At 37.1% G+C, this 24,362-nt stretch overlaps 3 protein-coding genes across 6 annotated transcripts; 1 reads left to right on the forward strand and 2 right to left on the reverse strand.

Annotated features, from left to right (window-relative positions):
• Nucleotides 1-266: 266 nt before the first annotated feature.
• LOC130557173 (plexin-A1-like) lies at nucleotides 267-6,554 on the forward strand. Its single transcript, XM_057338762.1, has 6 exons — nucleotides 267-354; nucleotides 1,981-3,320; nucleotides 3,966-4,148; nucleotides 4,356-4,493; nucleotides 4,944-5,044; nucleotides 6,319-6,554. Exons 2-6 carry the CDS (start codon nucleotides 2,145-2,147, stop codon nucleotides 6,458-6,460), a joined length of 1,740 nt encoding a protein of 579 aa, XP_057194745.1. The 5' UTR covers nucleotides 267-354; nucleotides 1,981-2,144; the 3' UTR covers nucleotides 6,461-6,554.
• A 339-nt stretch (nucleotides 6,555-6,893) lies between these two features.
• On the reverse strand, nucleotides 6,894-16,572 carry chchd6b (coiled-coil-helix-coiled-coil-helix domain containing 6b). 4 transcript variants are annotated; one of them, XM_057338435.1, is made up of 10 exons: nucleotides 16,554-16,572; nucleotides 16,373-16,455; nucleotides 15,158-15,251; nucleotides 14,913-14,961; nucleotides 14,489-14,621; nucleotides 12,500-12,520; nucleotides 11,522-11,605; nucleotides 9,212-9,282; nucleotides 8,486-8,621; nucleotides 6,895-7,184 (listed from the first exon to the last, which is right to left on the reverse strand). In XM_057338435.1, exons 2-10 carry the CDS (start codon nucleotides 16,448-16,450, stop codon nucleotides 7,161-7,163), a joined length of 690 nt encoding a protein of 229 aa, XP_057194418.1. In that variant the 5' UTR covers nucleotides 16,451-16,455; nucleotides 16,554-16,572; the 3' UTR covers nucleotides 6,895-7,160. The 4 variants fall into 4 exon arrangements, with proteins under 4 accessions (XP_057194421.1, XP_057194418.1, XP_057194417.1 ...); XM_057338438.1 differs by lacking the exon at nucleotides 16,554-16,572 and having other exon boundaries at nucleotides 6,894-7,184; nucleotides 15,158-15,281; nucleotides 16,373-16,452; XM_057338434.1 differs by lacking the exon at nucleotides 16,554-16,572 and having other exon boundaries at nucleotides 16,373-16,547.
• A 1,150-nt stretch (nucleotides 16,573-17,722) lies between these two features.
• On the reverse strand, nucleotides 17,723-24,360 carry tpra1 (transmembrane protein, adipocyte asscociated 1). Its single transcript, XM_057338433.1, has 11 exons — nucleotides 24,180-24,360; nucleotides 23,432-23,607; nucleotides 22,056-22,188; nucleotides 21,678-21,764; nucleotides 20,386-20,458; nucleotides 20,218-20,297; nucleotides 19,768-19,878; nucleotides 19,620-19,680; nucleotides 19,306-19,408; nucleotides 18,983-19,063; nucleotides 17,723-18,708 (listed from the first exon to the last, which is right to left on the reverse strand). The coding sequence occupies exons 2-11, from the start codon at nucleotides 23,593-23,595 to the stop codon at nucleotides 18,465-18,467; spliced, it is 1,137 nt and encodes a 378-aa protein (XP_057194416.1). The 5' UTR covers nucleotides 23,596-23,607; nucleotides 24,180-24,360; the 3' UTR covers nucleotides 17,723-18,464.
• Nucleotides 24,361-24,362: the final 2 nt, after the last annotated feature.

The raw sequence follows: 24,362 nt of genomic DNA on the forward strand, positions 1-24,362 counted from the left end.
CATTTATTGTTACTACATAACACTGTTAACTGTTTACAAAAAAACAAAGATTCTTTTCTAAGCAGACATAGTTTTTATTAAAGGAGATCTCATTATAATATATGATTTCTTAAATTAATTAAATGAATTTTAAAAAATGTTTATTTGGAATGGTTCATATTGGCTAGTACTACAATGACGCCACTTCCCTTCATCTCCGATGGACAGATAAGAAAGCTCTTAATCACACACTCATTTCTTCTATCTCCACATTTGATTTCTCTTATTTTGAACTGTTTTCTCCAGCCTCTGATGCTTTCTAGTTACTCGCAGTTCCCAGTTTTTGTAGCATTGTTTCCACTTTATTTCTTTCTGGTGGGTGAGTACAGCATTCCAGTAGAAATGGTCAAGGTGAACTTGGGTTTCTTGAGTTTTACATTATCAGCAGATTGGACAGTTTACAAGGAATTCTGTTGCACTGAGTGGTTTGCATTTTGTCATAGAATTAATAGAATTAGAATTAATCCTAATGTGTGAAAATGTATACAAAACAATGAGATGAAAACCATGTAAATTCCATTAATCGAAATCATAACTGAAATGACAATATAAGTGAGAGTAATTGATGTGTCAATCATATCACTGGATGGTTAGATGAGGAATGGCTGGATGATAGATGTGTAGATATCTGTCTGTTATAGACAGATGTACAAACAATATCCACCTTTAGTTTATAGACAGAATAATATGGAGTTATTTGTGTTGAAACAGATTTCCCTAGCAATTGTTACAACTAACCGTCTGTGACAATGAGCTGTAACGTTTGCACTTCTGTCACTTTTTCTGTAATTGTACAAGAACGGTAGGTTCTAGAAACAAACTTTAAAGGGGTCATATGACGCGAATATGTGTTTTTTTCGTCTTTAGTGTGTAATAAGTTGCCATTGCATGTATTAGACACTTAAAATTGCAAAAATTAAAGTGTCGGAACAAAAGATGCATTCTATCTAAAAGCGAAATCTGCCTGAAATGCCTCGTGTAACCACACCCCCACAAATCTACGTCAGTTAATGGTTTTATTTGACTGAGACCGCCCAAATGTATATGCAAGTAAAGTGGGTGTACCTGTCAGTACAATTGCTTTGGAACCTGATGTTCAAAATATGGCGTTACATTTACATCACACGCTTGCAGTATTTGACCAATCACTACGCACTGGTTAACTGGCCAATCATAGCACACCTCGCTTTTCAGAGTGATGAGCTTTGTAAAAAATCTGCACGTTTCAGAGAGGCGGGGCAAAAAGGAGATACAAACATGCACAGTATGTGGAAAAAACAGCGTTTTTTTTACCTTAAATCGTATATACACATTACATTACATCTAAAACAAATGACAATATTCGTTTTAGCCGTGTCATGTGACCCCTTTTAGTGTTAATTTTTAGCCATGATGTGTATGTTGCTTGTGTAAAAATCGGATTAATCAAGTTTAAATATTTTTTGAGTGATTGAGCAACAACCAAAAAGCGTTATGTTGTACCCTGCTCTCCCCTATTAATACTTTATACATAACTAAAAAAAAATGAGTTTATGAAACATCTTCTTTTGTAAAGGTGCAAGAATCTCAGATGTCGAAGACTTGTATTATTGTTATGTACATGCACACTTCATCTTCGCAAAGCCGCTGTCAGACAATTTGGTGATGATGGATGTTATGCCCGTATTGAAGTCAGCCCGACTCTACAGCCGTGGTGTTGCTTACACGTTTCTGTACGGTGCATCTCCAATCCATCTTCATCCTTATAGCTCTCAGACTATGTAATCAGAAGTTGACTCGGTTCACCTTGTCTGACCACACAAGTTCATAACTTGGTGTGGTGGACAGAATAATACTGTCTAAATTCTTTACCCTACTGTTTGGCTTTGAAAAATAATGCATAATCAATGGGATAATGTCCATTTATACTCATGATGTGTTTTTCTTTTCTTTACCCTATAGGAGCCCTGGATTCAGCATTTAGGTGGATGACTGTTTTAAGAGACGGCAAGGAAAGCATTGATAAAGGTTGTTTTGCTTCCTTTTATTGTTAAGTTTGTTAAAAAGTCACTGACTGAAGAACAGTAGCGTGGATAAACACTGCCATTTCAAAGACCAGTGCAAATATGTGGCGTCATCAGGGGCTGCATTGCGTTACAAGCCAAGGGATGGTCATGCTCCTTGTGCTGCTAACTATCTCCATACCCCCTCACCTTTGTGACGGAACCCCAGAACCATTAAAATCCTTTTTTCCCCCTGAATGGGGTCTGACACATTTAGCCATCCATAACAAGACAGGAGATGTGTACGTTGGTGCGGTAAACTGGATCTACAAGCTCTCCAGCAACTTGACCAAGTTGAGAAGTCACATGACGGGTCCAGTAGTGGACAATGAGAAATGTTATCCACCTCCCAGTGTACAGTTGTGCCCTCATGACCTTGCCCCAAACAGCAATGTGAACAAGCTGCTTTTAATAGACTACTCCCAAAACCGCCTTATCGCTTGTGGAAGCACCTTGCAAGGCATCTGTCATTTTCTGCGTCTGGATGATCTCTTTAAGCTTGGCGAACCTCAACACCGTAAGGAACACTACCTCTCGAGCGTCACCGAGTCTGGAACCATGTCTGGGGTCATCCTCTCAGAAGGCCACACCAGCAAACTTTTCATCGGAACACCCATCGATGGAAAGTCTGAGTACTTCCCAACTCTTTCCTGCCGTAATTTGATGACCAACGCAGAAGATGCTGACATGTTCAGCTTTGTCTACCAGGACGAGTTTGTCTCTTCCCAGTTGAAGATTCCCTCAGATACCCTGGCGATATTTCCAGCGTTTGACATCTACTACATATACAGCTTCAGCAGTGAACAGTTTGTCTACTACCTGACGTTGCAGTTGGATACCAAGCTTACTTCTCCTGGTGCTAGCGGAGAACAGTTCTTCACCTCCAAGATCGTACGTCTCTGTATTGATGAGCCGATGTTCTACTCCTACGTGGAATTCCCTATTGGATGCACCAAGGATGGTGTGGAGTATCGTCTGATCCAAGATGCCTATTTGAGCAAACCTGGAAGGCAACTTGCAAACTCTCTGGGAGTGTCAGAGCAGGAGGACATTTTGTTTACGGTCTTCTCGCAAGGACAGAAGAACAGGACCAAACCCCGTAGAGAGTCTGCACTTTGCCTGTTTACCCTAACAAGAATAAAGGAGAAGATTAAAGAAAGGATCCAGTCGTGCTATAGAGGAGAGGGCAAGTTGTCCTTGTTTTGGCTACTCAACAAGGAGCTGCGATGCATCAACACGGTAAGTCCACCCTCCCATGTCAGGCCATTAAGGTTGTGCTCACACTAGGCACCGTTGCCCTGAACTGTACACAAGCGTGATTGTCCCCCCTACCCGGTCCCCCACTAAATAATACGCATTCATTTTGCTTGATACAAAATTGTGATCGGGGCTGTGTGATCGGTTTGAGAGAGCTGTGAGTGTGTGGGTACAGTCTCTGCCATGTTGCCAGGTCGAGATTTTATATGCATCTTTTTATTATAAAAGTTTATTATTTATATCTTTCATTAGTAACATTATAGCACAATTCTTGACACCACCCCAGACCTCACTAATTTTCAATACCTGGCTACAACCATCATATACTGTAACTTGTTTGTTGGTCTTGAGTGTGATGCTACACACAACAAAATTGTCCTGGGCCCTTAGAAGCAAGTACATTTTTATGTCTCTTTATATACAAAGTCTATCTGTAGAGCTCTAAGAGAGGGAAATATTGGAGAAAGAAATGCTCAGAATTGCCAAATTTAGAGGTTCTTTTTTAGATTCAGAAATGGAAAAGGATAAGTTTGTCAAAATTTATATTTGTTCCTGTGTGTGACTTCTGCCATATTGTTTTTATATACCCTTTCCATTGGTGTTTCTCGCTGTGTTATTTTCTTTCAGGCTCATCAGATCGACGATCATTTCTGCGGGGGGGCTTTAAATCAGCCTCTAGGGGGCACCAGCACTATCGAAGGAATCCCGCTCTTTATTGACAAAGATGATGGAATGACTTCAGTGGCTGCGTATGATTACCGTGGCAACACTGTGGTGTTCGCAGGAACGCGCAATGGCAGGATGAAGAAGGTAAGAGACGCACATTAGTGCTGTTTTACCTTGTACTTAGGAAAAGGAAAGAAAAAAGTTTTTAACTTTTAAGTCAGATGTTATTACTGTAATGATGTTTGAGTTGTGATGAGAAGCGTTTGGCGTCATGTCGGGGGTAGGCCTACGTCTAGATACGGTGCTATTAAAGAGATATTAATGGACTTGCTTTTACTCTTGATTTGTCAGATTCTAATAAATTCAGTGAGTCCGACCATCCCAGCCCTGCTTTATGAGAGTGTTCATGTGAGCGAAGGAGGACCGGTTCTCAGAGACATGCTCTTCAGTCCTGACCAGCAGTTTATTTACATGATGACAGACAAACAGGTGAGCACAACACACAAGCATGATGAGAAAACCAATAAAAACAGAAAATCTTTAAGTTTAGCATGTTACATGGAAAGATAGAACAAGAATCGCATCAAGAATGAAGGGATGTTCATCCACAAAATTTTTCTTCATCTTTGTTCGTAAACATCTGTCCTCTGAAAGATGAAATGATGGCATAAAAATAATGAAAAAACTCTGAGTTGACAGAGTGAGCATTAGCATTAGCCCTCGTTCTCCAGCACCTAATACAAAGGTGTCGAAGACCTTTGTTTATCGTCGGTACAAAAATTAAGTTTTGATGAGGTCTGAGAGCTTTCTGATCCCCCAATGTAACATTTTCAAAGCGTAAAAAGTCAGGCTTACATTTTACACCAGATGTGTGACATTACCGTATTATTACTCTGCTGTTCGTGTGTGATGTAGTGATGATGTGTGTGTTTGTCTCAGGTGACGCGTGTACCGGTGGAAAGCTGCTCTCAGTACACAACATGCACTGAATGTATGAGCTCCAGAGATCCTCACTGCGGATGGTGTGTCCTCCACAACATGTAAGACCACACGCAAACACTGAACATAAGATTGTTAAATTTTATTTAGTCGATTGGACACATACCGCTGGCTATAATGAAAAAAATACAACAACACAGAGCCAGTGAGTCTGTTTAGGCCAACCATCTTCATATCATCCACAGCTTCGTATTTGAAAGATAATTTCAATAACGCTTAATATAATATACTTTTCTGCACCCACCCTGCCTCTTCCTCAGGCAACTGTAAGGTCATAAGTTCGATCCCAGGAATTGCACATATTTAGAAACAAATGTATAGTATAATCAGTGTTGGGTAAGTTACTCTGAAAAAGTAATTAATTACTAGTTACTAATTACATGTCCAATAGTGTAATTAGATTACTGTACAAATTACTCTCTCCAAAAAGTATTTACTTACTTATTACTTTCTATATCCTACATCAACCTTGATTAGTTAAGTGATTCAAGGATAGGCATGAAAGGGCTCTTTTAATTCATTCAAATAAATAATATTAAACTACATAAAGTACTCTTATTAACTGACCAAAGTATTACAAATGTGAGAATTATACATTAAAGCACAGATTTTAAAGTTAGACTTTGAATTTTGATGTCAACTATTGCACACACATATATTACACAAAGTATTTAGTTTAATTACATCAAAAGTAACTAATTAAAGTACAGAAAAATAAGAGTATTCCCTTACTTTACTTTTTCAAGGGAAAAGTAATTAAATTACAGTAACTAGTTACACCCAACACTGAGTATAAAACAATGTACATTTTTTTTGTTGATAAAGCATCTGCTAAATGCGTACATGTAATGTAATTAAAACCCTGAGTTCCTGAGTTTGAAGTCAAAATTAACAGTTGACAATTTACACATTACTGATTCATCTGTGAGTGTTTTGTCAAATGAAAATGTTATTTTCGCAATCTTCATGCAATAATTCCCCTGAACGTCCATCTTCACCAGCAATTTCGAAAGGGCACATGTTTTTAATTGTTGCTGTCCTTTTGAAACCTCGTATCTCCATTTCGTGATTTTTTTTTGTCATATTTAGTATTTTTGATTACTATTAGTCACCCTTAAAAAGGTCAACGCAGTATTTAATCATTAAAAAAGTACCTTTTTTCATTTCCTGAAAAACAGCGAATTTGGACATCCAAGGTTTGGGATGGACAGCGATGATATCCTCCATCTTCTTTTACACCTTGCATGAAACACTATTAATTATAAGACCCTTTCTGATTGGATAAGAGTGGTGTATTTTCTGTGTCTGGCTGTAGTTGTGCGCGCCATGATAGCTGCGAGAGGGCCGATGAACCTCAACAATTTGTCTCCAGTGTGGATCAATGTGTAGATCTGCCCGTCCTGCCCAACAATATGCCAGTCACTGAAATCCAGGTGTGTTTGAAAGAGCATCATTAGCATAAATGTGCATAAATAAGCCTCAATGTAATGTTTAGTGAAGTTGCATTAGCAGATTCCTAGTGAAAAATATATATTTCCTTTTTCAATAGTACTGCAAATATACTAACAAAGAACTGTATATTAATAGCATGCTTTTCACAAATGGACTTGTAACATACTTGAAAATGATTTTTAGAAAATATAATCACTTTTTTAAGAACTTTTCTAAAGAACTTGCTGGAGTTTGTAAGGTTGATTTAATTAAATTGCCAAAAAGTGTTTTGTTTGTTTGGTAAATATGATGCCTTTAGTTTCTAAAAACGTGTCTGGTTTACCCGCCTGTAAAAGTGGTATGTTTATGGTTTGTTTACCTTCCTCCATTTCATTCTAGTATCATTTCTGGGTTTCCCAGAGCATGCTGTCATATTCTCATCGTCTCGGCCACAAAACAGTTCAGACTCATAAATCCTCTTCACATTTAATGTTTGGAGACAATCAGAGTCTCACAAATATGTTACACTGTAGAGAATTTATTTGCTTACAGTAAATCAGGATTATCACAATCCAACATAACATAATCTTGTCAGCACAGACACCATTATAGAGAAAGATGCTCACACACGCTCATCCACTTCATTCATGCAAGTGCGCACACAGTGCTGAATGTTTTTTATGGATCCTCTGCTGAACAGTTCTTCATCATTATTAACCATCGTCTTCATCCGTGGTTCACCAGCAGGTTCTGCACAGAAGAAAAACATATCAACAACTGTTCTGTTCGGCTCGCCCTGATCATGAACAGCAGCATTTAATAACAGCTGTATCTGATTGTCAATATGAAAATTATTGGTTTGCTTGGAGCTTCAGTTGGTCTTTTTTATGCAGACGATTCCCTTGGATGTAAATGTCTTTAATTTGCACTGTGTTACACTTCAGTAGTCGTGTGGCAGCCTGCCCGCTCTAGTTGGCAAACTGCCATTGTGGATGCCAACCTCACCCCCTCATTTACTGAGACGGGTGTCTGTGTGTTTGTGTGTCTGTGTGTAAAGCTCTGCTCTGCTATGTAATATACACACACACATATATAATAAATGCAATTATCTCTCTCTCTGGTGCGCATGCATGAGCGTCTGTGGAGCGAGTGCGAGTGGTGAGTGCGAATTTTCTTTCTTTTTTCTCTGGTTTGTCTCTTTTTGTTTGATTGTATCTGAGGTGTTTTTCGCGATAAAATAAGGTTGTTGGGGGTCAGTAACCAGCGTGTCACTGGGAAGCATGGCTGCCCAAAACACAGAAAGTTTTGATTCTCTCACGCAGCGTCACGTAGTTAAAGTGGTGAATGTAGAGGAATGCATTTTGGCTGTTGGTGAAGTTGTTGGATGTATTGTAGAAGCGTCTAAAATGAACAGCGCTATTGTTTTTAAATGCAACTGAGAAAGTAGACGAGGTAGTAGAAAGAGGAGTAGTCATTCGCGGTTTATTTACCCCGGTGTTTCCTCTTTCTACGCCCGCTAAAAAAGTCTAATGTGCCGCTCTTTCGTTAAAGACAATTTGCTAGTAAAAGAGCTGTCGCGCTTCGGAAACGTGATTAGTCCTATGGAAAATTGCTCTTGGAAGTAAATCGGACTATCTTTCAGGAGATTTACTTACATAATACTAAAAGATAACAGAGCTGAACTCAACCTAAATCTAAAGGTTAGAATCGATGACTTTGACTATACTGTCTTTTATATACTAACATATGCGACATGTCTCCACATGTGATCACATGTTCTTCACGTCACCACATGTTGCACATGTCATCCCATGGGTTTTTACATGTTACCCCATGGGTTTCACGTGGGAATTCACATGGAATTCACACCAAAATGTTCCAAAAACACACATTTCACATGTGATCACATGTGTTGTTTTGCACATGTTAAACACATGTTGTATACATGTGATCACATGCGAAAAACATGTAAAAAACATGTGAAATTCATGTGTCTTTTCTGTAAGGGGATGTATATCCCTAACCAAAATAAATAATACAAGCACACAAACCTTCTTGGAGGAGTTGATGCAGTTGATATATTCTCTGGCCAGCTGTGAGCACTGAAGAGTCTGATGTTTGTTCTCTCTGTAGCAGTTCAACACCTGAGACTGGAGCTCAGGGCAGATGATGCTGATGTTATGAGGCCTGATGATAAATAAACACAATTACTGTACAACAGTGACTTTATTAAACACAGAAGTGAATTCATTTGATTGATTACAATGATGAAACATCACAGAAACCAAACACAGGTGCAAACCATATCAAGATATTTCCCATTGACACAGGTAGAAATAAATACCTACAACAAACTGACCCCTAGTGGCCTGCAGGAGGATTACAGTGGAATTTGAACCTGATTGACACTTTCTCATAAATGGAGACAGTGATGGAGTTCATCGTTGATAATGAACTGACGTCTCATGTCTCTCAGGGGCACATTCACTAAACACTGCCTTAGTGTAAAAAACACCATCCTATCCACCTGCATTTTACAGTTTAACCAGGCAGACAGTGTTGAAATAATGGGCGATAGTTTATTTAATTCTCCCCAGTTTTAAACACTGTCAGAAATAGATCTAATGTGCATTAGACACCAGAACAACAACATAAGTGTTGCAAGATTTAGCTTTCTGAGAATGAGTCACCAAAGCACGTTTCTTAAATATTACATCATTGTGGAGAGTGTGACACTAAGTCTAAGACAGACACACACACCTTTTTTAGTCACTCACCTAACACTGGTCTCTGCCTTAACTGCCTCTTGGTTGTATATTTGTAGAGTTTGTTGATAGATGTCTACATTCTAGAACAGAGAGAGAAAGAGAGAGATTACAGCCAGAGTTAATGCAGTCATTCATACACATTACATAATACACAAATAAAACTGGTTGAATATTTGATTTGCAACTTTTACATTAATAATCGGTTTACTTACTCTTAATCTCAGTTTATACCAAATCTAAATTCATGCTCTTTATGGGGGTAGAACATTTGAATTTCATAATAATGAAGTTATAATTTATTCTTGCCTTGATACATATTTTTATCCTCAACCCAACTTTGTGGTCTAAACAAATAAATAAAATAATCAGCATTTTTAAAATGTGTACACTGGACATCTCCATCTTTTGAGTCTGTGCTGCTGTTTCTTTACTTTACCAGCACATAAAGAAAGTGTCCACCAATGTTGTTAAGTTTTATTTGACGAGTTAAATAGACGTTTACATGCCAGTTCCAGCAGCGTTATTAGAAAACATCCACAGGCCTATAATACACCAATGCCTCCAGTCCTTTGCTTCTAGAAAGTTACTAGTTAGACAATAAAAACATTAAGGACACTAAATTTCTGGGTGGCCTCCCTCTGCTAGAGAATCCAGCCCCAAGACACAAAAACAATGATTTGAAGGAGATTATAATCTATCAGTGTAATTACAATCTCATAGTCTATATCCATCACACAGCTGGAATGATCAGTCTCTGATTTCTTATTAAATGACACAATTACACGCTGGAAGATAGAAACAGCAGGAAAAGGAAAACATTGTAATTAGAGTATGTGAGAAAATAACATCAGAAATCATCAGTCCAGAGATGATAAACTCCAGCAATTAAAATCAACCTGACTTGTACATTTTCTCAAGAAAACGCTCGTCTCTGATATGATTTTGGAGGTTTTCACTTTCCCAGCAGTACATTAACATTTATGCATTCAGCAGATGCTTTTATCCAAAGTGACTTACAGTGTATGCCAAGGTATATTATAAATTTGATCAGTATACTGTACGTTCTGTGGGACTCAAACACGTGACCTTCGTGTTGCTAACTCAACGCTCCACCAGTTGAGCTACAGTAACACAAATCCCTGCTAATGTCTTCTGTAGTGTTTTTATGGTGCATTAAGGATTTCTATTCCATATAAAGGGGAATATATAAACTAAGTTCTCAGTATTAATATTAATCTAGGATTGCAGGGGATTCAAAAGGCTTTAAAAGACATAGAATGTAATTCATTTGTATAAACTGTGCGTGTGCGTGCATGTTCTGATGTGCTAAATAACATCTGATTGATGTTTCCAAGACAGTTTAGTATAAATCAAGTTTATATAGGTACAATTATATATAGTTTAGAAAACTATACCTGACTGTCAGTAACACATTTAACACATTCAGATCCATCGGTGTTCACAGACTGTGGTCACATCGGATGTGCTCAAGCGGACTTTCATTGATTTTTATAAGCACTGAATAAATGTGAGTTTTCAGAAAGTACTATTTAAAGGCTTTGATGGGAAATTTCAATGACAATGTTGAGACAGTCTCTGAATAAAATTGCCCAAATAATCTAATGATTTGTTTTGGTACAGAGTTAAAATAATATAGTTTTCTTTCCAAGAAAAATTTTAAAGGCAGATTAATGACGTACAACAACTCGTAAAAGCAAAAAAATTAAAAAGCAGCTTGCTCTTACAAGCGCGCACACACACTCACGCCAAAGGCGTGTTAAAGTTTAAAGGATTTTTTAGAACATGAGCAGATTTCTGCTTTGGCTCAGATAAAGTTGCATCTGTTATCATCTTTACGCAAACAAATGCATTAAACTGTGAATACATACTGTATACAGAGAGAGAGAGAGAGAGAGAGCGAGAGCGAGAGCGAGAGCGAGAGCGAGAGAGAGAGAGAGAGAGAGAGAGAGAGAACAAAATCATTCTTGGCCTAAAGCAGCAACGGTGACATCAAAGAGAGTTTATACATGTTATATGTCTGTTTGGACCTTTATGTTCGTTTGGCGGATTACACGCTAGTGTGGAGTGCGTTTAATGCCAATTATATTGAATGTCCTCAGAAATAGTAAAACCTAATAAAAACGGACTTGTGAGAACTTAAAATCAGACATACAAACATCCTGTGGACATCCATGTGATCTGCACATATTCTATTGACATTTTTAGCAATCGTTGTATATTCTGGTAATGGTAAGCGGTGCACACAACTCCAGACTGACTGTATGTGTATGTGTGCATGTGTTTGAGTGTGTTACACACCTTCTTCTCCATCCGTTGTAGCTGCTCCTTGTAAAATTCAGCAAGATGTTTTAATTCATCTTCTTTTCTCTTCAGCTGTCGGGCCTAGCGATAGAGACAGAGAATAAACTCTGTAATCATCACAGAAGTATAGAAGCACCTGTCAATCATTGAAACACTCGAGGACACTGATCACAGATCATGTTCCACTGAAATAAAGCTGTGATGAGACGATGCAGCTGATGTTCTTTGTTCTCTCTGCCGTTGGATAGAGTGTTAAAGGATGTTGTACCTCACACATCACAAAAGCTGTTCATTTAGCAGAGCATGCGGAATACAGACCGACAGTCAAAGCAACACAAACTATCTGTGAATTTGTCTGTTTGAGACGACAAATGTACAACAAACATATCTCTGATGTCCTTCTGAAACCTTGTACCTCCATATTTTGTGAATTTCATTTTTTGCCATAAATCATTATTATTACTCACCCTTTAAGTTTGTCTCGTTTTTTGCAAATATATAATTAATATAAAGTATTAGTATTTAATCATATAAAGTACAGTGTTTTTTCCCCCATTTCCTTAAAACAGTAAATTTGGACGTCCAAGGTCTCAGAAGGACAGTGGCGATATGTAAAGAATTTCACACAACTTTTTTAAGATTACATTTAAAAATGATGAAATTTGCAACATTATGCAACAATAAACATTCAACATATGCTGTACTGTATTTCCATGACCCCATAAAATTGCACAGTTATCATATTCGAAATACAAATCAATACACATACAGAAAATATCAGACAAAAAGATTCTGAAAGAACTTAATGGCAAAAAAACACAGAGAATGCATAAACAACTTTGACATGATTAAATCTTCATGTGTTTGGTGTCCGAAGAATTTAATTCTCCTTAAGCATTAAATTTAATCATTAAAGTCTGGACAACCTAAAAATATGTTATGCATGCAATACATTTACACAAGAGTTCTGCTCACCCGAATACTCAACTCAGCTGGCTGAGAGAAGGGAAGAGAAGAGAAGAGAAGAGAAGAGAAGAGAAGGGAAGGGAAGGGAAGGGAAGGGAAGGGAAGGGAAGGGAAGGGAAGGGAAGAGAAGGGAAGGGAAGGAAGAGAAGAGAAGAGAAGAGAAGAGAAGAGAAGAGAAGAGAAGAGAAGAGAAGAGAAGAGAAGAGAAGAGAAGAGAAGAGAAGAGAAGAGAAGAGAAGTCATAGACTTGCATCTGTGGGGTAAAATCTTTTGAATTGGACCAGTCACTAGCTAGATACTCAGAAACATCCTAGCAACCCCATAGCAACATCCAAAAAATAGAAATACTGTAAAAACAAGAGCAACCAAACGGGGAAGCAGCACTCACAAAAAATGATTGGATTTTCTGATTCAATTATTGTTAGATTCTCTCCGCCCCACACCCCTCCATTCTAGAATTTTCAATATTTGAGCTTGTGTGATGATGATGCTTTGAGCTAATAATAAAAGCGTAGTCCTCCCAGCTCAATTTAACACATATTTCACGTCTGAATCTATTCCTGGTGTTTTCTTTCGATCTGTGAGCCCTCAGCTCTCACAGTTTGTGTGTGTGCAGGAATTTGGCATCGCCACAGTCTCGCTTCTTACAGAAGTGACGCAAACACGAGTAGAAGACAGGTTGATATTTTGGGACGATAAACTTCGGGTTCTGTTTAGGGATACGCAGTCCGAGTTATTTTTTGTGTTGTATGAACCTCATGTTGCTCATATGGTTTAATACTCAGCTGGTGAGAAGATGCAGAAATTATACACAGCAGGAGTTTAACAGTGTTTTTTTTCCACGCTCCATTTGAATGCCCATGCAGTGCGACGTGCATTCATTAAAATCCATTAAAACTATTTTTTAACCTTCTATCTATTAACTATTGTGCACAAACTACATTTTTTAACCTTCTCTGTGAGAAGGTGCATTTCATCTTTTTGTAGGAATCCTTTGTGCTCATTTGTCATTTACAATCAGTGCTGCTGTTAGCAATCATACGGGAGAGAAAAATGAAGAGAAGTCGTCGATTGTGAGTGTGAACATGAAAGCTTTACATGAGAAACCGGGTAATTATAATTAACCATGAAGCCACATTATTATAAATTACACACCGTTACTTCATTCACTGCTTGGATTAGCAACACTGAGAGAGAGAAATAGAGAGGCTGGAACTACTCTGTACTTATTTTGTGAAGTTAAATAGGCACAAAAATGCAACAAGAAATAAAATGCTGCCCTCTAGTGGTCAAAATGAAATTGTGTGACCATATCTGATACATGATTTATGGTTTAAAATGTATGGCTTATGTAACAAAAACTTTAAGCATCTTTATCTCTTTCTGCAGTTTTTTTACACTGTGGACCAGCAGCGACACGCATGTGAATGCAGCATCATACACAAAACATTTACTGAACTTCAAGAAGGCAACCCGATACATTAAAGGGATCGTTCACCCAAACATTATTTACTCTCCCCTGGTTGTTCCAAACCTGTATAAATTTCTTTGTTTTGTTGAACACAAAGGAAGATATTTGGAAGAATGTCAGTAACCAAACAGATCTCATCCCCCCTTCACTGCCATAGTAGGGAAAATATATACTATGGGAGTCAACGGGGGATAAAATCTGTTTGGTTACTGACATTCTTCCAAATGTTTAGCAGAGCAAAGAAATGTATACAGGTTTGAAACAATCTGAGGGTGAGTAAATGATGACAGAATTTTCATTTTTGGGTGAACTGTTCCTTTAAGAGTAAAATGAATAAAAACGTTATATATACAGTATATACTTTTTATATAAACGTAATAATTAGTGTAAATATTTTTCTTCTGGGAAACATGTAAATAAAACAAATAACAATATAGTCTAGTTTTATATTAATAATATTTCAATTAGAGACAGAAAGATATTCAAAGGATGACCGGATGGACCAGGAAAGAGAATTAAACTCTCACCAGGTCCTGAGCTTTCTCCTCTTCCTCTCGACTCCTGGCTCTCTCCCTGAGCACGGCTGGGTTTTCATCCTCTCTCTCTCTATGGGCAATCCGAGCCAGCTCTTCCTGGACCAGAGCCTGTTCTCTATCGAACCTGCGGCCAAGAGAGAGCCACTGTGACTATTAGAAACCAACAGGAGACCTGCTTCTACAAATGACCATTAAAGACAATTTTATACTCTGGTCTGTTAAATACTTACACACTATAAAATGGTTTTCTAAGATAAAGAGTAACCAGTTATGCATTTATATATTGAAATTTCAATCGATTTCTTAAAGCAATGTTTTTTTCTAGAGTTGTGGTAATTATTTTTACAGAAAATGTTTGAAAATTCTGAAAGACATTAAACAGACCGACATCACCTTGTACTGTAACAACACAAACCTTCTTCGAAGTTCCTCTTGCATCTCAGCTGCAGATGGTCTAGCAGGCCCTAACAAAACACCAACATTGTGTTTCGTTCAAAAATCACAATTATTACTTCATTGTAAATAATTATTACTAACTTTTCGATATACAGAATGGGTAATCAATTATTTACCCATTTCAGTGGGAGAGGGAGTAAAGTAGTAAGATACAATTCCTGGAATAAAATGGAAATGTTTTGAGAGGGAACAGTTGGTTGCTACCTGGGTCAGATTTGCCACTCTCTGGTTTTGATAATGCTGGTCTCACAGGAGATGGTCCAGGGTCTCTCATCCGTTGGAGAACATTGCCCGATAACTAGCAGCACACAAACACACTTCCATCAATCTAAAATACAAAATTCACTTCAGTGACTGTGGTGGTTTAAGATTATGGTACGGTCAATGCAGAGCACAGGTGACCATGATGTTGTAATACTGCCACTGACCAATGCACTGTGACTGGAAACCATCAGCTCAAAAGTAGGGCTGTCGCGATAAACCGATATATATCACGTGATTTATGCACAGCTTTTGAGTGAAGTACGGGGAAATTCTGCTGCATCCGAAAGCCAGAGGGCGCTCTCGTGCGGAAACTCCAAATACGCACTGCAGAAGAAGACCATAACACGTTCTAGAATCTAGGAAATGCCTATGGACATCTTTTTATCACTGTTACTCAAGCCTCATCAGGTATTTTTATGATAATAAAGTGTATTTATAATGATCATGTTTGACGGGTGTTGCTTTTTCAAAAGCACATTATAAGCGACTCAAACTCGCACTGCTTTTAGATCGAGCAGCGTTTCCTACTGAAATCCGTGCTTCACGGACAAGCCATGCATAAAAAAATCGACACATTGCATATCGCAGCCAGCTTGATTTCAATAGGATTGTGTGGTATCGCGATAAAATATCGTGCAGCCCTAACTGTATTCTTTCAAAAGTACTGCCTTTGCTTGTGTCAACACAACATGTGTTCAAATGCACCACAAATGGAGAAATATGTGTTGCCTGTCTGTTGTGATCACAGACTTTCTTTCAATCAAAAACAAAACCTTTCACTCAGTTTTATTTGACTGGTTTCTTTCTCTGACCTTGAGTCAGATAAACTAACAGGTTTACATTTCAACAGCACATTTGATCCCGCCAGCCAAGACATGAGGTTTACATTACAAACCAACACAATGCTGCTTACCCGAACATTCATTCATACAGTCAATGATCACAATACACAGTAATAATAAAATCATCATCTCACAATTTCATTGTCTCAATGGCATTAAAGTTCAGAGGGGGACAAAATAAATAGTCTCAATAGTAAACAATTGGAACACCCTATTTAAATCATACGATCTTATATTAGGGAAAAAAACAGTGCTGCACATTCTAACTTTATCTTTTTGCAATATAATATAAATAATAATGTTGTGGCGTCACCTTTACTCCATGCAGAACAGTGACATTTTCTTCCTCATCCAGACCGTATGACACAGATCTGCTTTCACCGGCTCCCATTAGCTCTGATTATAATAATAATAACAATAAGGATAATAATGTTAAAACAAGACGCGTAAATTCACCATGAATGAGTTCAGGGTCACTGTGACACGGGACGTACGCTATGCATGCGGATGAAAATTATCAAACACCCTTTTACGTTAATCCAATGTCATGTGACATCGCGCTGCACTGAGGGAAATGTAGTTTATTTAAAACTATGACGTCAAACTGGTGGCGCGGGGCAAACAAAAAAATAAATAAGATGTTTTCTACGTTTCTTTCATTTAAAAACAACCAATTAATTATACATCTAGAATAATTAATTATCAAACCAAAAGAGTAAGATACAGCATTACATTTAAATTTCACCTTCATACTGCATATTTAATAATATACATCGAACTTTGCTATTTCCTGCAGATAATTATGCTTTTATTGTATTGCTTAATATTATGTAATAAAAATAAAATGTATGTATGTATATTTTTTTCACATGACACGTCACATGATCTATCATGAGATTTTCAAGCAAGGCCTATAACGTTACCTTTAAGTGTATATACTTGTCATAAATAAAGTGCAACGGTCACTAATTAAAAACCGATTTATTCATCACAACTGAAATGTCAAAATGCGAAAGATACGGTGCAAAAACTAAATTAGAAGATCAAGCGAATTCACATCTGATGACGTATCGCTTATGGGCTCCTGCGTTTAAAAAAGACCTTCAAAATAAAAGTCGCAACACGTCTCGGTACAGCGTAGTTGAAATATAAATTTGGTTTTAATGGCAGCACATTCTTTACGTACTACACTTTGTTTTCAACAGATGGAATTAATGCGACATATCTTTGAGATATAACGTTACCTCTATTACGAACTTGCAAGTTTGGCAACTGTTTAAAAGTGCAACTACTTTGATTTTGGTTCACCTAGTAAAAGTTATAGACAAACATCTAGATGGACCAAAAACATTTTAAACTCTAGAGACATTTTAATTAAAAAATATTTTAAAATAAAAATTAAAGAGGATCATAGCAATAAACAGAATTAAACATTTTACTCTGGCCAAATTTAATAGACAATAATAATATAATTAACCACATTTTGATTGGTCAATGTGGGTACTTTTTTTGTACACAATTTCTAACATTGTTGTTTCTCATATACAGGCATTTAAACCGAATACTTGTTGTTTTATTTCAGTATGGTCCTTTTTATAGTAATGAGTTCTTTTCAACACATTTTCCTATGGAATGATAACTGTTAAAATGACAAACCAGACGGTTCAGAAGTCAATTCCATTTAGTTCCAGTCAGTTAGAACAAGACACAGATTAAACTGAGCTTCAGTGCGAACTGACATCCCCCTTAATAACAGGCTAAAACCAAATTTAACGTATCACTAAAATAAATAAAAACGCAAAGACAAAAATACAATTTAAATCTAACCAGGATCTGGAAATAAATGATTTTATAAACGTAAACAAAGCCAGGGTGGATTTCAGTCCTGAAGCCTTTGAACTGATACGCACCAACACTCGGACACATAATTAGTGTAGAATTCTCAAACAAAATTGTGGACTAATGAGTGTTTCTGAGTGCACGAAAACCCCTGCGGCAGAAAATAAACTTTCGAAATGAGCACTTCCGCTGGTGCCAGTAGAGTATCTAACCCAGCCTGAAATGTTGAACATATAAATGATCAGCAATCGATTATCATCTTATAAGATTATGTACTTCAAAGTCTTGAGTGTGCCTCTAAGAGAGCTGTGATGGACACAGATGTGAAATTAAGAGCACCGGAGTTATAAAAAAAGGAATGCTAAAATGGAAAATGGAATACAATGAAATGAACTTTTAAACAACGGGGCACTAACTGTGGCAGAAAAATTGAAAGGTCGTGCATGACAGACTGAATCCACGGCACGTCAAACTCTTCAGCTGGTAAAACAATACGAGTCATCTGGAGGTCACGTTTAAAATGTTCTCTCTCTCTCTCTCTCTCTCTCTCTCTCTCTCTCTCTCTCTCAAGCATTGAGACTTCTCCATCGATCGCTGTCAATGCTATTGATACTGTTTCCTGCTCCAAACGGTCCAGACACCACGTCGTCCAGGTACGCTCCAGAGCCGTCGATCTGCGTGCTGGAGTACGACCCACGATCCAGATCTTTCCTGCCTAGACCTGATGAGGAAGTGTTGGGCAGGTGGACATCAGAGTCCTCTGGCTCATCTATCTGCGACTTGTAGGAGAAGAGAATCTTTGGCTCGGAACTAAGGAGAACAGGGAATAAAATAGAAAACAGGAAGGAAAAGAAAGATTCAGTTGTTACAAAAAGTAAACAGGATATTGTGAAAAGAGTCATAGCATGAAGCTGTTTTGAATCAAATCCTGCATAAATATGAAATACGGCCCCCACAGCTCTACAGCTAAGCTGAAGAACACATTAAGAGCTCTAAAGCAAGAGTGAGTGAAAAACTGGGGTTTATATTGTAATATCCTACCGCAGCAAAAGGAAATACAGCATTAGAGAGGACCTTCACATACCCAAAGAATCCTTTGAGGAATGTCACGTAGATCAGAGGAGCAAAGACGGAAAAGTACAGGAATGTGGTCACATCAACACAGCTGTGAGGAAACACAATGACAGAGTCACTATAGAAGATACACAGAGCATCTGAGAACACATTCATTCTTTTACTTTTATTTATTGATTTCAATTTGTATTTATTAATTTGGCCTGAATTATTATTATTAAACAATATGCAAAACAGAAGCATTTATATTAGTTTACCTAATAATAACTTCGATTTATAAATATTTTAACACATTTGTGAAGTTGAATATGTTGGTAAAAGGTGAATGCTCACCACAGGCCCTCAATAATGTCAGCACAGAGCAGAGCACTGCCTAACCCCTGAACCAGATTCAGTGTGGACAGGATCCCGGCGTACACATAAAAACTTCTCTTGGCTGACGGCAGAACAGAGATTGAGAGATCACAGTAATGATCACAAAACACAGAGAGCGGCAGTGAGAACCAAAGGTGAAATGCCACATAAAAATGCTATCGACAACTGTAACTGATTTTCTTTCTTGTTCTGTATCTGTCAAAATGACAGATAGCATGTGGAATTATCCATCAATGTTTTTAAATACAGAGAGACATTGTGTATTTACTCACATGGTAATGAGATTCTCTCTCTGAGTGGAGTTTTAGGAAGAATGACAATCAGAGAATACACCTGAAATGTTTTAATTCAGAATTATTCAAATGAAAAATAAATAAATGAATATTTAAAGAACACACGATGAAAAGAAAAAAATTATACCAGGAAAAAGAAGCAGGAACTGGCTAGCCAGAAGTGCCGCCCACCATGACCGTAGATGTTGAAGTCTTTGGCTGAGAGATGTTTATCTGGGTAACGGATCTCCAGAGTTCCCTGACGGTTGTATTAAAACAATAACTTACGTAAGGCTATGAATTACCATGATTTTACTAAGGTTAAGGGGCGTCCTTATGTGCATTGTAAAATCTCCATAACACACAACGTCTCTTCTATAAAACTTTTATAAAACAGAGAAAGTAATTCATAATTAATATTCATAATATACCATTTTTATAATGTAGCATAAACTGTGCAGGCTGCTTATGACAACCAATCAGTTTTGTTGTAATAGTATTTACATTTTTACTACCAGTATGTAATTAGAAGCTATTATGTGGTAAATGTAGAAAAGATGACCTGTACTACTGTATAGTGTTTCTATCTGATAGATACCTGTGTGATGGAATAAGCCAGAGACAGGACTGCAGTGATAGCCAACACACGCTTGATACTGGACTTACTCTCCAGATGACCTGAGCCAACACCATCACAAAACATGTCAATTTACAGACCTGAGATCAGTGTAAAGCATTGAAAAACATTCAGAATGTAGAAACGTACCAAAAGCCAATCCGAGTATGATGACGCTGAGCTCAATACCCAATAAAAAGAAGCGCGTGATTTCCCAAAGCACCTACATGCACAGAGACATCAGCAAACATGACAGTCCTGTCACTGCAATTATTACAGTATGAAAAAAATTAATTTCAATAAAACTACAGTATGTGTCTGCCACACATTTAATGATATTTTTCAGTACTGAAATAAAATGTGTTTGTGAACAATATTTCAGAGACTATAAACTGAGGACTGTTGTAAAAAAGACTTTTAACATCCATTGATTAGAATAGAGAATGAATGTAAATGCAAATGTCAACCTTAAGATGAAAGTATAGTTTTAACCAAAGGTTTTCAGCATATTGATAGGTCAGATGTCAATATTTGGTGGTTTAAATACCAATGTGAAGTCTTTCGTAAGGTTTTTAAAGCATTTTTTCATTGTTGTTTTTAAAGCATGGGTTTCCATAGTCAGGTAAGTAAAATAGAAAACTCGACGGCGTAGCCTGGAATTTTCTGATGTCTGTCCAATCCAGTATATTGATAATAAATACATTCTCTAAGAACTTATATTTTATATTTTGACTGAAAACATCCACAACACTGAAATTCCGCAAATGAAAGAGTTTAGAAGAGAAAAGTACTATAACTTCATGGAAACCAGTAATAATGTATCAAGAAATTGACATAACTAATAAGGCTAACTAATAAGTCAAAATTCATTGACCTGAAGCCCTAAATCAAATTCAACAGTTATGAACGACGCCAAATTGCATCATTGCATATTATTGCATAATAATACATATTGGGGCGGTTTCCCGGACAGGGTTTAAGCCTAGTCCCAGACTATCTTAAATGTTAGAAGTTTCTTGATAGAAAACAACTTGCAATGACATATCTTAAAAAATATAAGTGTGATTGTTTTGTCTTAAGATGTACACCAGTAATGTTTTTTTGTAAATTATGTTTTTAAAAATGACTTAAATACCCTAATTTAACTAAGGCCTCGTCCTGGTTTAAACTAATCCCTGTCCGGGAAATTGCCCCTTAATGTTAGTAATTCATATCTACTAGCTGTATTCATAAATAGTTATAATTTAAGAGCGTGTCATGGGATGTGTGTTGCACATGTCCACAGTAATGACAGAGAAACATAACTGAAGTATGACAAGTGATGAATTTTCAGTGTTAGGAACATAAGGATGTCTTCCAGAGTGAGGACAACATCTTGAATTCAAGAACAACAGAAGTCAATGACAGAAGTCATTTAGAAATGTGTGGGTGTTGCGTTTTACCTTATCTATGAGGGTGGCGGCACTGGATGTGCTTACTGTCATGGACACTATAGCACGTGTGATGCCCACTGCAGCTACTACAAACACCTGAAGCATACAGAACAACATCCATTTATAATCTGATGTCACACTACAACAGACTCTTGACAAATGCTCAAATCCCTCCATTAACGTCAATCTCCTGCAGCATAAATCAAATGCCCTAAAAATTATAAATCCAAATGCTTTAAAAAGTAACAAAATCTACTCAGTAAGTCACATGACCTCAGGTGTCTTTCATGTCGAGTCTGGGTTACACACTGACGTTTACTACTTGGGGCAGCTCTCATTCGGAATGGAAATTCCAGGTCAATGCCTTTGAAACGTTCTGGTGCTTACCAGTATATAGAATGCCACAAAGATGGGGCTGGAGGTGAGGCGGATCTTAGCACGAGCAGAAGGAAGTTTCCACATTAGGAATATCAAGAACGCCACATTCGGGATCAGCAGCATTAGGTCCCAGAATCGAACCCTGACCAGAAACAAACAAAAACAAACGCCTATAAAAGCACTGCAAAAAAACAGCTCGGTAAAGTCGTGATCATGTTTACAACCGTAACTCTGAAAATAAACATGTCATTTATTACTGGAATACCAGCCCACACACATCTAAAACAGGAATTTCAACTTTCACCAGTCATGGAAAGTACCCGTTTGTAAACACACACAGTCTTCGAGAATTTTCATTCTTCGATGTAGTGTTGGGAAACAAACACATATTTTAGTTACATTTCAGATTAATTTTACGGTGCAACAGTGATATTTACATCAAATTGAAAAAATATAAAATCGTATAAAAGTATTTACTATGCTGATTTATAACACAATTTATGAAAACATGTCAAAGACACTTACATGTTTGCAACTTGTAATAAAATACATGTTTTAACTTCTCAAAGGTTCACAGGAAATGTTGATGTTTTTATTTTCCCCTGTAGTGCCTCCCCAACACAAGCATAGCCTTTAATGGGCTTCGTCTTTCTTGCACAACATATCATTTGAGCTTTGAAAACGATTTAATAAAACAATACAATACAATTAATAACACATTTACACATTTAATGAGAAGAAGTCATCATGGCAAAAGCATCAAACATCCATCTTTTCTGGTAAGCCTATAATGTCTTGGACATGCAAACTGTAGTGTAGTTATGTCTACAGAAGATGAAAACTACCTTCTGGGTCCCATGAGATAGGAAGTATTTACTTCAGTTTGCACAGAAATAAAAGCAGAACTAAAAGCTCATGTAAATACCCCGCACCACTCCAGTGAAGGTCCTAGTGTTAAATCACACAGAACTCTCTTTAGTCTACCCACTGCTAAACTTTATTCAGACATTTGAACATGGCAAAGAGCCCAGACCAAACTACAGTCAGTATCACACACTTATCATAATACTGTAGAGAAACAACGACTATGTAGGCTATATACAGTACATAGTGTATGTGCACCTATAATAGACTAAAACTGTATGCTTAGTCTACAAAAGAAATTTTAAGAAAATTATTTTAAACGGACATTCGGTCATTTTAAACAGTAAAATGCAAGCAAAAGCAAAGACACAAATCACAACTCTAAACCTGTGGCTTTGTTAAAGTGAAACTGGAAACAGCTTTGCCATCTTATTTTCCAGCAGATTTAACTTACAAAAGAGAAGGAAACATACTTTGTCTACAAACAAATTTGAAATGTATAACAGTGAAAACGAATGTACCTGGAATTTCCAATATCCTCATAAAGTATCTGTAGACACTTGTGTGGTTTTGTGATGTTAATCTCATGGTCTGGAATGATTTCAGAGCTGTTGTCCACTGTGGGAAATACACTGGTATTGCCATAATAAGCAACGCTTACACTCTCTGTAAATACCTCCAACATCTTGAATTAAACCTGTGTAAAACATACAAATCAGCTTCAATTCATAGTCACCTGCCAACATTTTATTTCAAAGTAACAAACATATATATCTAGAAGATCTAAGAATAAAAATGCGCAACTATGTATAGTAGATTAAAATGTACAGTGGTTACATGGATGCATCACATTTAAATACATGGCACATATGCTAGAGTTAATATTTGTAAATATGTAGAGGTATATATACATTCACAACAATGACACTTATATATCACTTATTACACTAAAATGAATACCACAGATGCTACTTTGAGGCATCGGAATGTGTCACAATGCCTCGTTTCAAACGTATAAATATATCAAATATATCAAAGTTACTGTTCTGGAATGTGTATGTGTGCATATATACCTAATGTTAAATAACAGAGATCATAGTCTATGTAATCAAACGTACCACGTTTGGATCTAAGTACAAATCTAAAGCTTAATGAAAGGTAATATGTATCTCAACGGAACTGCATAGATGTAACGTTAATATGTTTGTGTTGAATTATATCATGTGACACACGACATATCAGGTGATAAACCACAACAACACAGCTCACCTTTAAAGTCAACGATTTCTGATCAGAGGCTGATGTTATCCAGTATTACTATCACCATTCGGTTTATTCGAGTCATAATCACTTTAATTCGTATGTCGATGGTTTGTTGTTTACAGCCGGAAATGAAACTGATGCGTCAGTCGCGTCGCTTGTCAGATAAAAGTCAGCGTAAATGCCATTGTC

This window comes from Triplophysa rosa, linkage group LG7 (genome assembly GCF_024868665.1).
Source record: "Triplophysa rosa linkage group LG7, Trosa_1v2, whole genome shotgun sequence".
Lineage (NCBI taxonomy): Eukaryota > Metazoa > Chordata > Actinopteri > Cypriniformes > Nemacheilidae > Triplophysa > Triplophysa rosa.

Bases quoted from the DNA above. Each gene is read 5' to 3' on its own strand.
- LOC130557173 (XM_057338762.1), top strand. From the start codon at position 2,145: ATGTGGCGTCATCAGGGGCTGCATTGCGTTACAAGCCAAGGGATGGTC. The intron at 4,149-4,355 runs GTAAGAGACGCA...TTGATTTGTCAG, and splicing joins GCAATGGCAGGATGAAGAAG to ATTCTAATAAATTCAGTGAG. The intron at 5,045-6,318 runs GTAAGACCACAC...GTCTGGCTGTAG, and splicing joins TGGTGTGTCCTCCACAACAT to TTGTGCGCGCCATGATAGCT.
- chchd6b (XM_057338435.1), bottom strand. From the start codon at position 16,450: ATGGGAGCCGGTGAAAGCAGATCTGTGTCATACGGTCTGGATGAGGAA. The intron at 15,252-16,372 runs GTGACGCCACAA...GTGTGCTGCTAG, and splicing joins CTGTTCTGCATGGAGTAAAG to TTATCGGGCAATGTTCTCCA. The intron at 7,185-8,485 runs GTTTGTGTGCTT...TCTTCTGTGCAG, and splicing joins GCATCAACTCCTCCAAGAAG to AACCTGCTGGTGAACCACGG.
- tpra1 (XM_057338433.1), bottom strand. From the start codon at position 23,595: ATGTTGGAGGTATTTACAGAGAGTGTAAGCGTTGCTTATTATGGCAAT. The intron at 22,189-23,431 runs GTACATTCGTTT...GTTTCTGGTCAG, and splicing joins GAGGATATTGGAAATTCCAG to GGTTCGATTCTGGGACCTAA. The intron at 19,064-19,305 runs GTGAGCATTCAC...GTTTCCTCACAG, and splicing joins GACATTATTGAGGGCCTGTG to CTGTGTTGATGTGACCACAT.